General features: G+C 39.8%; 1 protein-coding gene and 1 long non-coding RNA gene across 4 annotated transcripts in view; one reads left to right on the forward strand and one right to left on the reverse strand.

Moving 5' to 3' along the window:
* Positions 1 to 8,019, reverse strand: part of LOC110261178 — a 58,388-nt gene extending 50,369 nt beyond the window's left edge. The window contains exon 1 of one of the 2 annotated variants that reach the window (XR_002345053.1): positions 7,593 to 8,019. This is a non-coding gene — a long non-coding RNA (uncharacterized LOC110261178). The remainder of the gene's footprint in view (positions 1 to 7,592) is intronic. The other variant, XR_002345052.1, reaches the window with a different exon arrangement.
* The window catches only part of THOC1 (THO complex 1), a 48,864-nt gene continuing 37,688 nt past the window's right edge, over positions 6,735 to 17,910 (forward strand). Inside the window, exons 1-7 of one of the 2 annotated variants that reach the window (XM_021096158.1) lie at positions 6,735 to 8,171; positions 10,640 to 10,713; positions 10,807 to 10,867; positions 12,350 to 12,416; positions 15,759 to 15,877; positions 16,780 to 16,828; positions 17,478 to 17,573. In XM_021096158.1, the coding sequence (XP_020951817.1) occupies positions 7,995 to 8,171; positions 10,640 to 10,713; positions 10,807 to 10,867; positions 12,350 to 12,416; positions 15,759 to 15,877; positions 16,780 to 16,828; positions 17,478 to 17,573 (643 nt within the window). In that variant the 5' untranslated portion in view covers positions 6,735 to 7,994. The remainder of the gene's footprint in view (positions 8,172 to 10,639; positions 10,714 to 10,806; positions 10,868 to 12,349; positions 12,417 to 15,758; positions 15,878 to 16,779; positions 16,829 to 17,477; positions 17,574 to 17,910) is intronic. The other variant, XM_021096157.1, reaches the window with a different exon arrangement.

Raw genomic sequence — 17,910 nt, forward strand, 5'->3', positions numbered from 1 at the left:
ATGTCCCATTTTTTTCTCATATTGACAGTTTAAGTTCTCTTTTTATTCTTGATCATCTTGTTAAAGTTTAATCAATTTTATTCATCTTTTCAAAAAACCAACTTTCAAGGGTTTTTTGTTTTTTAGGGCCGAACTCATGGCATATGGAAGTTCCCAGGCTAGGGGTCAAATCAGACCCACACCACAGCCACAGCAGCTGAGGATCCAAGCCCTATCTGTGACCTACACCACAGCTCAGGGCAATGCCAGATCCTTAACCCACTGACTGAGGCCAAGGATCGAACCCACATCCCCATGGATACTAATCAGGTTCATAACTTGCTGAGCCACAATGGGAACACCCCAACTTTTAGTTTTATTCATTTTGTCTATGGTTTGCTTTCTACTTTGTTGCCTTCACATTATTTGTTTACTTTCTTAGGATTTAATTTGTATATTTTTTTTCGTCTTTTTGGGGCTGCATATGTGGCATATGGAGGTTCCCAGGCTAGGGGTAGAATGGGAACTGCGGCTGCCAGTCTATGCCACAGCAACATGGGATCTGAGCCACTTCTGTGACCTACACCACAGCTCACAGCAATGCCAGATCCTTAACCCGCTAAGTGAGGCTAGGGATCGAACCAGCATCCTCATGAATGCTACTCAGATTCATTTCCACTGAGCCACAATGGGAAAGCCCTAATTTGCTCTTCTTTTGTTTGCTTCTTCAAATGGAAATTTATTCTGATTTTTAACACTTTCTTTTCTAATAAATGCTTACAAATAATATAAAATATATTAAAGCTATAGATTTTCATCCAGGCATTACTCTAGCTGCATCCACAAATATTGTTAAATTTTGTTTTCATTGTCATTAATCCACAGTATTTTCTAAATTCTCTTGTGATTTCTCTTTGATTATTCAGAATTTTGTTGCTTAATTTCCAAATATTGGGGATTTTTTTTTTTCCTGTCTTTTGTCTTTTTGCCATTTCTTGGGCCGCTCCCGCAGCATATGGAGGTTCCCAGGCTAGGGGTCGAAACGGAGCTGTGGCCCCTGGCCTACGCCAGAGCCACAGCAACGCAGGATCCGAGCTGCGTCTGCAACCTACACCACAGCTCACGGCAACGCCGGATCCTTAACCCACTGAGCAAGGGCAGGTATCGAACCCGCAACCTCATGGTTCCTAGTCGGATTCGTTAACCACTGCACCACGATGGGAACTCTTATTTGGTGATTTTTCTAGAAATACTTGTGTTATCAATTTCCAAGTTACATTATTATCAAAACATCTTCTAAATAATTTATCCCTTTGAAGTATTGAGACTTGCTTTATGGCTGAGCATATGGTCTATTTTGTAAACTACCCCTGTGTAGTTGGAGAAGATTTATTCTGCAATTGTTGGATATAGTGTTTTATAAATATTAATGATGTCAAGTTGGATAAAAATGTTGTTCAAACAGTCTTCTGTTTACTCATTTTTTCCTGCTTGTTCTATCAATTACTGAGAGAGATTTACCAGTCTCCTACTAGGATTACAGATTTTTCTATTCATCCTTTTAGTTCTGCCAACTTCTGCTTCATCTATTATGAGGTTTTGTTTTTAGGTGTACACATATTTAGGACCGTTTTCCTAATGAGATCACTATTTGATTATTATGAGTGTCTTTATTTTTGGTAATATTCATTGACTAGGGGGTGTTTTTTCCATAACAGTAATATTTTACTTTTCTAATTGCAATAGTAATACTGTATTTCTCATCATTGGTATTTGCACAAGTATTTTTCCATCCTTTTACTTTAAACCTATCTGATCTTATTTTTAAAGTACATCCTTGCAAACAGCATACGGTTGAGTCTTATTTTCTTGATCCAGGCTGAGACTGTAAGAAATTCATTTAATATCTGGTATATTCAATTTTAAAATAAACTTTTGGAATAACTTTAGATTTACAGAAAAGTTGCAAAAATACAACAGGAGAATCCTAAATACTTCTTACTAGTTTTCTCTATGTTAATACTTTATATAAGCGTAGTACATTTATCAAAACTAAAAAAACATTGTCACTTTACCATTACATAAAATCCAGACATTATTTGGATGTCACCAGTTTTTCCATTAAGGTCATTTTTCTGTTCCAAGATCCAATCCAGGATTCCACGTGGCATTTTTTATTCCATCTATTATTTCACCATTTACTTTTAATGCAATTGCTTTGTTCCCCTCCTCCCCCTTTTTTTTTCTTTTCAAATTTTCTGGGGCTGCTCCTGTGGCATATAGAGGTTCCCAGGCAAGGGGTCGAATCGGAGCTGTAGCCGCTGGCCTACGCCAGAGCCACAGCAACTCGGGATCCAAGCCGTGTCTGCGACCTACACCACAGCTCACGGCAACGCCAGATCCTCAACCCACTGAGCAAGGCCAGAGATCGAAACCTCATGGTTCCTAGTCGGATTCGTTAACCACTGAGCCATGACAGGAACTGTTCCTATTCCTCTTTTTTTTGACATCTTTAGGTTAATCAGTATTCCCTTTTATCTGGAGAACTGCCTGTGCTACTGCATCTTTTTGACCCTCGTTGACAACCTCCCCTGGTAGACCCTGTTAAACATCCAGGACTCTCAAGACAAATATATTTTCAACGATGTCCCTTTGATCCTCACTCAGGGCTCAAACTCAAGCTTCAGGGTACCTCTTCCCACCAAGGACAGGTTTACTGGGGTCACTGGAAGAAAAAGAGACCTTGGCAGAGAGGACATGTAGCTGTCAACTGACATACTAGGAGAAATCAAAGAGCTGGAGTTGCCCGAGAAACTGCAGAGGAAAGTCACAGATGTGGCACAACCAATAATGAGTTGTGGAGCTGAAAAAAACGAACAACCCAAACTTTTCTAAACTATTGATGACAGCAAATATTCACTACGCTGTTACAGAATGAATTATCTTTGTTCTTTTTTCATCAAAGTATATACATAATCGGACTTCTCCTGTTGTGCAATAGGTTAAGGACCCAGCATTGTCACTGCAGTGGCTTGGGTCAATGCTCTGGCGTGAGTTGGATCCCTGGTGTGGGAACTTTCACATGCTGCAGAAACGGACAAAACAAAAAAAATTATTATATAATCATTGCCATATGATGAGGTGATCAAAAAATAAGCAGTCAAGGAGTTCCCATCGTGGCTCAGTGGTTAATGAATCTGACTAGGAACCATGAGGTTATGGATTTGATCACTGGCCTTACTCAGTGGGTTAGGGATCTGGTGTTGCTGGGAGCTGTGGTGTAGGTCGCAGACGCAGCTCAGATCCCAAGTTGCTGTGGCTCTGGCATAGGCCAGCAGCTACAGCTCCGTTTCAACCCCTAGCCTGGGAACCTCCATATGCTACCAGTGAGGCCCTAGAAAAGACAAAAAAGACCAAAAAAAAAAAAAAAAAAAAAAAAAGCAGTCAAAATAGGAGAAAAGCATTGGAGAAGGGTATCAGGAAGTTAATAATGTTACTCTGAATTTTATGTTTGTGACATCTGTAAAGTATTATAATTTCTTTTTTCCTTCCAAACAAATGTTCACTTTCATATCCAATTTTGTGTTTGCAATTTTGCTTTTCTTCTTAAAGATCACCCCTCCCAAATTGTACAAACTTCTCGTTAGATCTACCCTACTTTTGATAGATGTCTAATTTTGTTTCTACCATAATAATTTTTAATGCCCTCCCTCCACCCAAACACAGAGAAAAAGACAGACAGAATTGTGTGTGTGTGGTTTCTTTTGTTTTCTAATTCTTGTTACATAAACTATTGTTATTTTCTTTCATCTTTCTCCAGTGATCTTTAGAGCATATATATTATTTTAGATTCCACTACTGGTTATCATTTACTTTTAAAAAAATTTTATATTTGAATCTATATTTTTTAAATTAGCTAAGACCCAAATAAACAGTTTATTTGGACTACCCTTACGTATGATTAGGAATTCAGCACATTTTCCCCCCTTACAATGGACGTCTCTTGGTCCTGCCTCACACCCTCTGGACACGCTTTCACTCTAGCCACTGCTATGACAGCCAGCTCCACACAGGTGAAGCTGACAGCATGTCACCTCAGGTTCATCACACTTTTTTTTTTCTGCCCTAGGACTTCTCTAATACTATGCTATTGCATAGAAGCCCTTGGGGAACCCTCTACATAATCATGAACACACATCTGCAATGTCCCACAAGTCGGCCTCTGATGAATGGCAATTGGAAAAAAAATCAATGGACAAATGCTCTCCTGCCCTTTTTGGGGGCAGGCAACTTTGAGGCACATGACCTACAGCTTCTCAAAAGACTCCACTGAAAATAAGATCCATTCACCCACAGTCACGCCCAATACTACACCGTACCTTTGCAATGGCTTTTCCTTCTCTGTTTTATTCTCTCTTGTTCCACTGCTTCCTTCAATCACTTTGCAAATAAGACACATATACACAAAACTTTGACTCTACTTCTGGGGGTAAACCATACTAAATCACGCCTCTTCCATCCCTCCCTAAACTTCCTAAGCTTAGTTGACCTAATTTGAGGTCTTAGAGTCATCATTATTACAGAAAAGGAATCCCACTTACCAGATCACTTCCTGGTCATGTAACAATAGGCTCATATTCACATCTACAGCCACTCTAGTCACACCTCACCCAAAAGGAGGCTTTGCTTTGCTGTGCATTCATAAGAAGGTCCACCACTGCTCAGAAGCAAAGTCCAACTGCAGATTTTACCTGACTCTTGGAAGGTAACAGAGATGTATACACCTGCTAGAACCTAAATTTCCAGCACAATGGATCATTTGAAAGTCAATCCACCTCATTCAGAACTTCAGAGGGGTGGCCCAGCCTCCTCTTTTGGAGACAGAGAAATGGAAACTAGGTAACTCACACAATTGCAGATAAAACCCACTTCAGCTCCTGCATTAATTGGGAGTCTTTGATGGCAAGTGAATGAAATCCAACTCCACCTAGAAGGTGATAATGAAGCTGTCATCTGACATGGAAAACCCAGAGATCAAAGTATTCTTCAGTGAATCTCTTTTCCTATCACTTTTTCATCTCTCTCTCTCCTCCCCAGCAGACATCTTCCAGAGGAGTCAGCACTACAGCATGGTCTGTAAGCTCTCCCTGCCTGCTCCTCTCCCTCCCTAGTACATCTCTTGCCCACTTAATCCTGTGTTGATGTCCGCTTCTCAATAGACTCAAACTAACTCAATCAAGACTTGCAGAAGCAACCCCAGGTAAGAATTTCTGAATAAATAATTAAGGTGCTTTCAGGAGAAACCAGTATAGGAGAGAAACAGGACAGGAAAGCGAAAGAAACCAAATGATAGGTCAATTTCAATCAAAATTTCTGCCCAACCCTTCAGGGAAGCAGGGCTCACCAAGGCAAGAAGTCACCCATCATTCTATTTCTAACCTTAAATTATGTTCATCTATGATGCTCCAATCAAGATCACCAAACAGAATTTTATCAAGAACACTAGATGATGGTAATGAAATAAAATAATAATACTGCATATATAACCTAATATTATATTTGTGCCTAGCAAATAGTAGGCACTCAACAAATAAGTAATGAATTGTACCATATTTACAATATAAAACGCTTGAAAACTGCCATCACCCTACTTAAAAAGGCAGCACCCACAGATTGTTTTCACGTAATTCCTCTTTTCCCCACAAAATATAAGTCCCAAAACTTACACAAAGTGCCAGCTCTCTTCCATTCTTCTTTTCAGTCCCATTTCTCCTAAGCCAAGAATCTCACTCTTGTTGCTCAACTTTGTCTCTCACACATCAGTTCCCTGTTAATATAATTCTTTCAATCCACTTAAACTACCTACAGAGAGAAAGGGACCTACAGATAGGGCCCAGAACTGGAACCACCAAAAGCCGCAACCCAACATTCTAACACGGCTGACTGGGGAGCCTGGAAAAGGATGTTTCCTTGGCCTGGGCCAGAGGATAAAGACCACAACAAAAGCAGACCAAGCTGCCCCTTGGTCGTCTTCTAGATCTCACCACTCCAATGGAAACTTGAATCCAGTGGACACACCAGAAGAGGAAGAAAGATGTGCTTAGAATCCATTTAAACATCCTTCCTAGAATTTCCCATGGAGGGTGTTTCCTAACAGCAAGGCATTCCCTGGCCCCTTTTACCTCGCTAGCGTAGGAGGAAAAAAGAGGTGCTCAGGAAATTTGAGTTTACATGTTATTGGATGTCTGCTCTTTGATGTTATTATTACATACTTCTTAAAAATATATATATTATTGACAATAAGATCCTTACCCTTATCTAATTATAAGGAAATGACTTATGAGGCCCATGGCTTGGGGAAGATTCATGGGTTAAGATTTGAGAAAAATACAGACTTTGGGCTTAAAGCTAGGGGTTCAAATCCCAAATTCAGCTTTCTCTAGCTATGTGATCTAGGTCAGAGGAGCCTATTTCCTCAAAGTGTTAACCATGTACAACGTTGTTGTAACTAGTAAAAATAATGCAGAAAAAGTGTCTGGCTGATAGGAGATACTCAATAAAACTTGGGCATTTCTTATGATGGTCTAACAGTGTGAAGCATACAAAAATTAATCTCTTATAGAGCTATTATGCAAATTACTCCTAATCAAAACTGTATACTGCAGTTTTTCATTTATGTTGGCCAGCACTCCTCAAAAAGGCAATTAAGCTGTATTACCTGGTCCATTCAATCATTTGTTCATTGATTACTCAAACAGATACTGTCCACTGTGTACAAAGTGCCCAACAGATGTGTGAATAAACCATTGTGTGACTAGGCTTTGACAGATGGATCAATAAACTCAAACTCTTCCTGTTTGGATTTTTGTAAAAAATAATTTTATTTATCTCTTAACTCTTAGTTACCTCCAGACAGTTAACAATCATCTATAATATACTAATCCTATTACATCAGCTACCTATTAAATTGCTTAGTCGCAGTTTATTTCGGCAATTTGGAAATTTAAGTTATACAACGGAACCTGAATGATTGATTCTGTTGATTCTAAAAAAAAAAAAAAATTTGCAACGCTCCGGGTAGCCATCAGTGTTCACAATTCCCACATTAGGGAGAAGATTATGCCAAGCTATCTTTTTGTTAGCATTCTGTATTCCCGCTGGAGTCAACGAAGGAAACGAGGTAAAGCTCGCCTAGCTTTACACCCATATGGAGGGAGACAAGAGCTGGTGTAAAGTTCCTTGTGTTTGGGTCAGCGTTTCTTTTCCCACTACAAAATTCCAACTGAATAAATTCCGGCCACTTGGCTTCTCATTGGCCAAGCAAGAGGGGACAAGGGAGCAAACTGCCGGGAAGCCAAGGTTTTGCAACCGCTGCCTTAATCCCCAACGCGGTGCCACCGGTTATCCAATCAGCGCCGAGTACCACATTCCTCCCCGAGGTTCCTCCTCCAGTAGAGACCTCTACGTAACAGCAAAGTCAGCTAATCCCCAAATATTCCTAATAATACTTACATTGCTACACAAGCCACACTTGCATTCATTATTTCACTCAAGCTCCTCAACGACCCAAGAATAGGGGTACTGTTTGTATTTCTCAGGAGAGGGGACTGCACCTGAGCTACAGATCCCAGGAGCTCCAGGGCCGATACGCAAATCCCGAGCTGTAACCACGCCTTCGAGAAGAACTGCGATCTGGCGGCTCAGGACCACTGCCGACACTTCCTCAGCCTGAAGCTTTCCGGGATAACCCACTTGCCTTGGATTCTCAGGCAGTAGTTACCCTCCCTCGCGGCCCACTGAGCCGATAACCTGACGCATTCACCCATCCTCCCCAAACCTGGAAAACCACTGTCAAGTGTGCGTCCTTGCCAGCAACGCGCAGCTCTTACAAGACGAGGCCTCGAATCTGCCGTCACTCTAAGGGTCACCCACGAACCCGGATCAAGCACTGAGTGGCCGACTCAGGCTTCCCACGCCCGCCCGACCGCGGTCACCACAATTGTTCCCATTAACAAATGGGCCCAGCCCTGAACGTAGAGGCCGCTCTATCCTCTCACGGAGCCAGCCCTCTCGTTGCTCCTTACCTGACGTCATCGTCAGGCGCCGCGGCGCGGTGGCGGGCACGCGCAGCCGAGAAGATGTCGCCGACGCCGCCGCTTTTCAGTTTGCCCGAAGCGCGGACGCGGTTTACGGTGAGCTGAAGGCAGGAGGGTGTAGCTCTGGCCCTGCGCTAATTTTTGCCCCCCTCTTTGTGAAATTACTGGAATTTTGCTCTGGGGGTAAAGCGGGGACAGAGGCGTGTGCTCCGCGGCGACGTGCTCCCGGCCCTGCCGTGCCCTGGGAAGTGGGAAAGGCGCATTACCTGCCTCTTCCGCGCGTCTTCTGTGGTCCGCCTCCACCTTCCCTCCCGCGGTTACCCGGACCCCCCTTTTGAGCGCCTTTGGGCCCTGCGTGACCACCCGCAGACCACACCTGTTCAGGTTCAGTTCCTCTGGAGTGCTCGTTTAGCCGGGCAGGTGTCTTCAGAACTGGAAGGGAGGCTGCTGAAGGGGGAGGGCGATAGTGGTTTTATCCCAGAGAACCGGCTCCCGCCCCGCCTCCTAAGCTGCCAGGTATTTGTTCCAGCTGCTTATTCACCACCCCTTAATTCTCCGAATCTCACCCCTAAGAGATCGATGAGGACGGCCGTGAGTGGAAAAAGACAAACTGGTCAATTTGGGAAGGATTGTCAGCTGTCATATTATTTTTACACATTGGAGCACAGTAGTTTTAAGCATTTGGGAAACACCTTACAGAGCGTCTTCATATTAGCTTATTTAACTCTTAGAATAGCAGTGTGAAATAGGCTGTTTTATTATCCCTGGTGGTTGAGATAGAAACTGAGATAGCCCCCGCCTCCAAAAGTTAAATGATGTATTTCCCTGGTTTTTCTGACTTCAGATCGAGTACTCTTTTTATGTTGCCCATTACCGAGGTGAAGAACCTTGTTCTAAATTGTTTGACTGTATTTGTCGCGAATGCTCTGAAATTCTGCTGGGAGTAACTTTTTGGACTATTCTGGAGGACTCATGGTCATTTAATAGTGATCTAGTGACTAATAGTCATTTTATGGGAGACCATTTAGTCCAGTTCTTCACAAGCTTCAGCATGGGGTGGGATCACCTGGAGATCTTGTTAAATGTAGATTCCAGTTCAGTGGGTTTGGAGTGGGGCCTGAGATTCTGCATTTCTAACAAGTTCTCAGGTGATACCACTGCTGGTGTTGCTATAGGATCTACAACAATCTTCACCTTTAACTGGTGAGGAAAATAAAGCTCAAAAAGGTGAGGAGTTCCCGTCGTGGCGCAGTGGTTAACGAATCCGACTAGGAACCATGAGGTTGTGGGTTCGGTCCCTGCCCTTGCTCAGTGGGTTAACGATCCGGCGTTGCCGTGAGCTGTGGTGTAGGTTGCAGACGCGGCTCGGATCCCGCGTTGCTGTGGCTCTGGCGTAGGCCGGTGGCTACAGCTCCGATTCGACCCCTAGCCTGGGAACCTCCATATGCCGCGGGAGCGGCCCAAGAAATAGCAACAACAGCAACAACAAAAGACAAAAAAAAAAAAGGTGAGGAGATGATACCCATGATTCCACAGCCTGTTTACAGCGTCAGGGAAGAACATTTCCAACCTAAATGTAACTCCTGTGAGGTAATAAGATGGTTTTCCAAGTGTACATGAATTTCCACAAAAAGAATGACTTGGCAATATTTTTGTCTTTGAATTATGACAGCTTTAAGACAGGTAATTACTGTTTACTATGTATCAGGGATTTTAATCCACAGGCTACCTAGAAGAGGTAAGACTTTTGATGGGTCTTCAAGAATGTGTAGAATTTGCATAAGCATGCGGGAAGAACAATGTGAATGAATAGAGTGAGCTCGATGGAAGATGGAAAAATAGCTAGACCCTAGTGGAGAGTATGTGTTAGGGGCTATTGGGAAATAAGGTTGGATAGATTGAGTGGATGACATTATCAAGGACCTTTAAAGGGAGATATGAAACAAACCTGTAAATAAGGAGCCACTTGGAGAATTTTTTTAAGAAGCAAAATACCCTGGTGAATGGGTTATTTAAAGAGAAGGTAGGAGGGAAAACGTGGACTGAGAAGTCTGGAAAGAAGAAGCTGGGAATCTCTTGCCAAGTTTAAAATGATGAGTAGGGAGTTCCCCTCGTGGCTCAGTGGTTACGAACCCCACTAGTATCCATGAGGATTCAGGTTCTATCCCTGGCCTGACTCAGTGGGTTAAGGATCCTCCGTTGCTGTGAGCTGTGGTGTAGGTCAAAGACAAGGCTTGGATCTGATGTGGCTGTGGCTGTGGTGTAGGCTCCAATTGGACTTCTAGCCTAGGTGTGGCAGCTGTAGCTCCAATTGGACTTCTAGCCTAGGAATCTCCATATGCCTCAGGTGTCGCCCTAAAAAAAAAAAAAAAAAAAAGAGACAAAATAAATGATGCGTAAGTGGCATTTGAATAAGAATTACTGATAGAATGACTGATAGGTCAATTCTTCCAGATACAGACATTTTTTATTAAGACATACTATTGATGTATATGCATTGATGTATTCTTCAGTAAATAATAAGCAAAAATTTCTCTACTTATTTGCTATTTTTATTTTTCTAGAAATCTACCAGAGACGCCCTAAACAACAAAAATATCAAGCCATTGCTGAATACCTTCAGCCAGTTACCTGGCAGGTAAGGTGTTAGTATCCATGAAATAGGCTTGCTGAAATCATTATACTTACCCTCAGCTGTTTTAAAAATGCAGGTGTTTTTTGTTTTTAATAGTGAAAATGAAAAAAAATGTACCCTTGACCAAGCTTTTAGAGGTGTTCTAGAAGAAGAAATTGTAAGTATGTTTTTCTTTTATTGTTAAAATTTTGCTGGCAAATTAATAATACTTTTAAAATTGGTTTTATTTTGAGAATGGCTATTTAAACATTTTTTTTTTTTCAAGACCGAACTTGCCATTTTGTGAAATCTGACTTGGTCATAGTCAACTATAGGAGTTATGTTATAATTAGGGGTTTTGATAACACAGGTGCAATTTAAAGGTTGGTTTAATCAATGAGTAGAGCCCTGTCCAGGTGAATATGTTTAAGTTGATATGAGGTCTTCCTGAGCAAGAACTAGAACTGAAGGTGCGCCCTCTTGCTTTGCTGATTAAAGGGTGACACATCCTGCAGTGGCACACAAGGTCTAGTCCAAGGGTTTTCATTGTGGGAGCTGGGATTCCATGCCCTTATTTTTCCTATGGCACCCCTTCAGCGGTTAGCATACAGAAATACCAAGAACCTATCCAACTTCAGTAGAGAAATTTAAACATGAAAAATCTGAATTTGGAGTTCCCATCTTGGCTTAGCAGAAACAAATCTGACTAGCACCATGAGGATGCAGGTTCGGTCCCTGCCCTCGCTCAGTGGGTTAAGGATCCAGCGTTGCCGTGAGCTATGGTGTAGGCTGCAGATGCGGTTCAGATCCCTAGTTGCTGTGGCTGTGGAGTAGGCCAGCAGCTACAGCTCCGATTCAACCCCTAGCCTGGGAACCCCCAAATGCCATGGGTGCGACCCTAAAAAGACAAAAAAGAAAAATCTGAATTGATTTACCATTATCGGAGCACCTGAATGAAAGGAAAGGAGAAGTTTCAAGAGTTTATTCTTTGTTTAGCAAAGGTTGGGTCCCAGCAAACCTGATCCTTTTCTCATGGTGAAACAGTGGCTCTTTCTTTTTTGGACAATTTTTTTTTTAATCAAATTCAGTCTTTCCTCTTTTTCAGACCTAGTTACTTCTTGTCAGGCGTTGGGCAAGTTACTTTGCTTTTCTGAGCCTCAGTTTCGTTTGTAAGAGGGGAACTACTATTTTTTTCAAGGTGGTTGTATAAAATGGCACTTAAAGAATATTCAGTAAATGCTGGTTTTTAGGATGTTATCAAACCTAAGCATGACCTCTCTCCTGTTAAAACCCTCCCTCAGACATATCGATGCACCAATACAGTTAATTCCCCGAGTCCTGCCTTTGTCCTGTGCCATTGAATTGTGGCCTCAGCACATCTGTATTTGATTAGCTTAAGACTTAATCATGCTAATATAACCATTTTCCTAAGACCATTGGATTTTAAGTGAAAAACTTGCTGTTTGATATACTTCTACAGTTAGGGCTATTACTGTTTATTTTTAAAATTTTCACTGTAGAAAGTAATTTTATCTTCTGTGAGAAATATCTTTATCCAGTATTTGTGATAGTCAATTTAATGTCAGAGGGTAGGTTTTTTCTTATAGAATTAGTCTAAACTCTGGCTCCTAAATTAAATTGTTTTCTCCTCTGTTGGTAGATAAATCATTCATCATGTGAAAATGTTTTAGCTATTATTTCTCTTGCTATTGGGGGAGTAACTGAAGGTAAGTATGGTCTTCTTTTTTTTTAAAGTAATCTTGGGCATGGCATGCTTTATTTAAAATGTATTCTCCCCATACCTCTCTGCCTATCTCATTTTATTCATTTTTCAGATTCTGCCTACCCACTTTGCCCAGAAGTCCTAGCGAAATTAGCTCACACTTCTCATCACTAGTATATAGTGCACATGTTGGTACTTCTTTTGTTCTCCACTTGTTTTGTTCACTCTGTAAATATTTTTTGAGCATATAGACTATGCCTGGTTCTGAGATAGAACTTGGAGCTTCAGTGGTGAATAAAACATTTTACCTGCCTGCAAGGAGCCTAGTGACTAACGGAGGAAACATACATGTAAATGTCCCACTTAGGGAGTAATTTCTATGGTTGAAGTGATTCTCCTTCAGCGTCTGAAGGAATCAGGGTGGTCTTAGAGAGGAAACTAACATGGGATATGAGGGATGGTTAATTTGTCAGGCAGAAACAGAAGGGTATAACTATAAAGGTCTAGTTCAGCATGACTAAAAAATTGGGGAGCAGAAGGGTGAGAGGAGGATGAGAACAGTGAGGAAAGAAGCAGAAGGGGTAGGTCAGGGTCATTTATAAAGGGGTTAGTATGCCATGCTGAAGAGGACCTGTAGGAGAAGTGTTGGATTGGGAGAAACTGTTGGCAGGAAACTAGGTAGAGGACTGCTAAAATGGGGCAGTGGCAGTGGGGGATAGTTTCAAGAAACTCAAAAAAGCATGTAGTAAGTACACAATGACTAATAGTAGTAGTTCATTAAATATTTGCAGAAAGAAGCCATGAAAAAATAGTTCATCACTACTCTCCTTTAACCAATTTGGTTAAAGTACTCATTTGATTTATTCATATAATTTATGTGAAAAGTGCCTTTTAATCTGTAAGCATTATTCACATTTATAATTTTAATACTTATTCTTACAAAAACTGGAACATACAAGCTAAAAGTGGTCTTCCAGCTTAGCACCAAGCCATTTTGTGAACTTAAGCGTAGTTCATTTTAACTTTAGGTGTTAAACTCTTATACAAGATGATTATTCATCATTCATTCATTAAGCATACTTAAATGAGTTAGTTCTACAATGGAGACTTCCTTGCCCAGTTCCTAACAGTTCGCACCATCTACTTACTTGATTGGTTATCCTGATAAGATGCTCTTATGGACTGGTAATATTTTTAATCTTGAAGTTCTAGAGTCTGTGTTTAGAACTTTAGTTGAGAAAGGTGAAGACTTAAGAACTTAGTTAAACCTAAATGAAAGTTTAAATGCCTTTTTAATTTAATGGGAAAATTTCTTCTTGAGAGAAGTTATGTACTGTTAATTTGTAAGACAGGTTTTCATAAATGTTTTATTACAATCAGCTCAGCAGATATTTATTGAGCTGCTATTCAGTGTCAGACTCTTTACTGGTGTAAACGTTTGAAAATACTTACACTTAAAAACTCAATAGTCTCCATAACAAAGATAAACACTTAGGATATGATAAGTGCTATAATTTATGTATAGTATGCTTTAGAAGCATAGATGAGTGGCCTGCTCAAAGGTATCAAGAGTTTTTTAGATACACTGTGTACTCTGTGCTTTGAAAGACAAAGTAGGAATTTACCACGTGGTAGAGGGAAAAAAGGCAGAAAAAAGCATTTCAAAACCACGCAAGTATGAACATAGCAAAGTGTTTGGGAATTGAGAAGTGGGTATCTGTGTCCTAAGGTTAAGATGAAGCAGAGAGAGTGGTGTAGAGGCTGGGACACAGGTTATGAAAGTGCTGAAGGATCATGCTGTGACCCTGCTCATCAGGATGCCCAGTGAATCTCCATTTTCAAATGAGATTGCAAGGCCTTAGCTTAGTTTTACTGAATCAGAATCTTTGGAAGTGAAATCTAGGTAATTTTCTTAAGTTCTGTAATTATTAAAGAGTTAACTTTTGCCAAACTGTACTGCAGCTAATGCAGGGAGTATGCCTCTCAAATCTCTTGGATGTACAGGACATAAAGTATTACAGATTGAAGTGCCAAAGGACTTTAGAGGTCATCTAGTCCAGTCTTGTTTCTGGCCTGCCCTGTCTGCCCTCAGTAATGTCCTTGGTGTGTGGTCATCCAGCCTCTACTCCCGTTGATGGAGCTCACTATTTGATTTCAGTTATCGTTTGGATTATCAGACCTCCTGTGGATTGAGTTGAAATTTGCTGCTTTGTGCCTCAATGGTTCCAGGCAGTATCCCTTATGTCACATTCCAGATGTGATCTTGCAAGAGCAGAGTTCCTTTTTCTGAAGATACTATATTAATGCAGTATTTGGGGCTTATAGTGACCCCTAGATTTTTATTTGTAGATACCATGCTTAAGTAAATACTTAAACACTTAATAAGTGTTAGTATCTATTACCTTAAAATAGAAGGAAGAATGAGCAGGGAGATAAAAAGTATTTTTAGCTAGTGTAGATGACCTTAAGATCTTTAATTTATTGCTTTACTTTAATAACATCGAATTTAGAAATAAACAACTTTTTATTCTACCATTTTTTCCCTTGAAACAGTACTTTGAAAAGTTTAATAAGTTGAAATCGGTATCAAAACTTTTATCTTTTTTGATATCTTTTTAAATCACAAAAAAATTTTAAATTTAGCAAGATTATGGAGCATTTGGAAATGAAAAAAAGGAAAAATACTAGTCATGATTCCTCTACTTTAAAAAACTATCATTTATTTTGGTATACGGTTTTAGTTTCTCTAGTCTTTTTAAAAGATTTTATTGTTATAACCATAATATCCACACAGTTTTGAAGTCTGCCTTTTTCACTTGACGTTGTATAATAAGCATTTTCCAAGCTGTTAGAATCATCATAACCATCATTTTTAATTGGCTGCATTGTATTCTTTTAAATAGCATAGTGGTGAAGAAAACAGCCTGTGGAGCCAGACTACCTGGGTTCGTATCCCAGCTCTACCACTTACTGGCTCTGTGATCTTGGGCAAGTTATTTAACTCCTCTGTGTCTCAGTTTTCCCATTCTGTCAACTGGAGATAATATTATCTACCTCATAGGGGTATAAGGATTACGTGTGTTAGTATATGTAAAGCACTTAGGGTGCCTGACATAGAGTAAATGCTCTAGAAATATTATCAAGAATGATTATCATCATCACATACCAAAACTTACTTAAGTATATCGCACTTGGGGACTTTTGTGTTCCTTCTTTTTCTTGTCTTTCACAGCCTTAGTAGGATTGACAAAGTGTAACTTTAAGGTTTTCCTCAGAATCATTTTGCATGGGCTCTTTTACTTAACAGTATTCTAAACTTTTAAATTGGCCTGTGTTCCACTTGAAGGTATTTGTACCGCATCTACACCTTTTGTATTGTTGGGAGATGTTTTGGATTGTCTTCCTTTGGATCAGTGTGACACAATATTCACTTTTGTGGAAAAAAATGTTGCTACTTGGAAATCAGTAAGTGCCTTAGTTTCTTTTTCTGCTAACATTTTCATTCAATAGATCCAGAGTTCTGAGTGTAGATTTTTTTTTTTTTTGACTTCTATTTCTAATATTGCTGATTGCCAAAAAGTTTGTTCCTATGATAGTTAAAATATTCTGCTCTTTTGGAAAAGCCAAGTAAGAGTCATGTATGGAGAAAAAAATTGAAGTACAGAATGTGAGTAGAAACAATTAACTTGAAAACACACATTTTCACATGCTTAAAACAGTTCGAATCATGTTCTGTTATATATCTGAAAATATATTTATTTCATTAAAAATGTTAATTGCTTGAAGAGTTCCCTTGTGGTGCAGCAGGATAAGAATCTGGCTTGTCACTGCAGTAGCTTGGGTCACCACCATGGCATGGGTTTGATCCCTGGCCCAGGAATTTCTATATACCATAGGTGCAACCAAAAAAAATTTATTTGCTTGAAAAAAGTGAAAGTGGCACAGTAGATTCTCAGCACATGTTAATGTTCTTATCATTTTAATGTTCTTTAGAGTTTTACTTCCTAAACAAACAGCCAAAAAAAACAAAAAAAGGAGGTTCCCATTGTGGCTTAGCGGTAATGAGCCCAACTGGTATCCATGAGGATGCAGGTTTGATCCCTGGCCTCGCTCAGTGGGTTAAGGATCCAGCACTGCCATGAACTGTAGTGTGAATTGTACAGCCATCTCAGATCCCGAGTGGCTATGGCTGTGGTATAGCCTGGCAGCTTTAGCTCTGATTGACCCATAGCCAGGGAACTTCTAAATGCCATGGGTGCAGCCCTAAAAAGGAAAAAAAATTTTTTTTCACGTCCTGTGACTTACTGAAGAGTGTGCAACAATCAGAACACTCAGAACAATGATAATAATTTCTTTCTTAATTACAGAATACATTCTATTCTGCTGGGAAAAATTATTTACTACGTATGTGTAATGGTAAGTAATTCATTGGTAAATGATTGCTTTATAAAAAGTAAATGTGGCCAGGAAAACAAGTGGTTGAATTAAACACAAATGATAAAGTTTTTTTAAGTAAATCGCTATATTTATTTTTAAATACCAACCTGACTTATTAAAACTGATCATTCATAATATGAGAAAAAGAATGTGTTTATATATATATATTTTTATATATATATATATATGGCTGGTCCCTTTGCTGTGCAGCAGAAATTGACAGGACATTGTAAATCAACTATACTTTAATAAAAATTCAAACTGGGGGAAAAAACTGTAACTGCAATGTATACATCTAAGGATGACCTGACCCCCTTGCTGTACAGTGGGAAAATAATAAATAAATAAATAAATAAATAAATAAAGCACAATAAAAAAAAAAATTCAAACTATTACTGTTCTTAGTGTAAACTTAAAACCAAAAAAAATTAGTAAAGCTTATCTTGCCAATGCTAAACTTATTCTACTCCTAATTTTCTAGTGTTTCTTTGTAATAGTTTCTACCTCCATTTTGAGAACTACTGCTTTAGGGAAATACTTTTGACAGACTGGTTAAGAAACTTGGGTATGATTATAATAAACGTAGAATGATCTCTTCTGTGTAACCTTCATTTCCCTATGTTATTAGATCTCCTACGAAGATTATCAAAATCCCAGAATACAGTTTTCTGTGGACGAATTCAACTGTTTTTGGCCAGGCTTTTCCCTTTATCTGAGAAGTCAGGTAAGCTTTTGTACAGAAAATGCTTTGCAGGAAATCTTTAACAGTTTTTAATAGATTAGAACCTACCATGATGATAAAAAGAAAAATGGTTCCAAAAAGTTGAAAGACAACATAGGAAATGTCAGTTTATTTTCTTTTACTTACAGTTTACCTGTCCCAGTTTGTTTATTTATTTATTTATTTATTGTCTTTTTAGGGCCAAAGCTGAGGCATATGGAGGTTCCCAGGCTAGGGGTCTAATCAGAGCTACAGCTGCCGGCCTATACCACAGCAATGCAGCATCCAAGCTGCGTCTGTGACCTACACCACAGCTCACGGCAACACTGGATACTTAACC

This window comes from Sus scrofa, chromosome 6 (genome assembly GCF_000003025.6).
Source record: "Sus scrofa isolate TJ Tabasco breed Duroc chromosome 6, Sscrofa11.1, whole genome shotgun sequence".
In the NCBI taxonomy this organism is placed as follows: Eukaryota; Metazoa; Chordata; class Mammalia; order Artiodactyla; family Suidae; genus Sus; species Sus scrofa.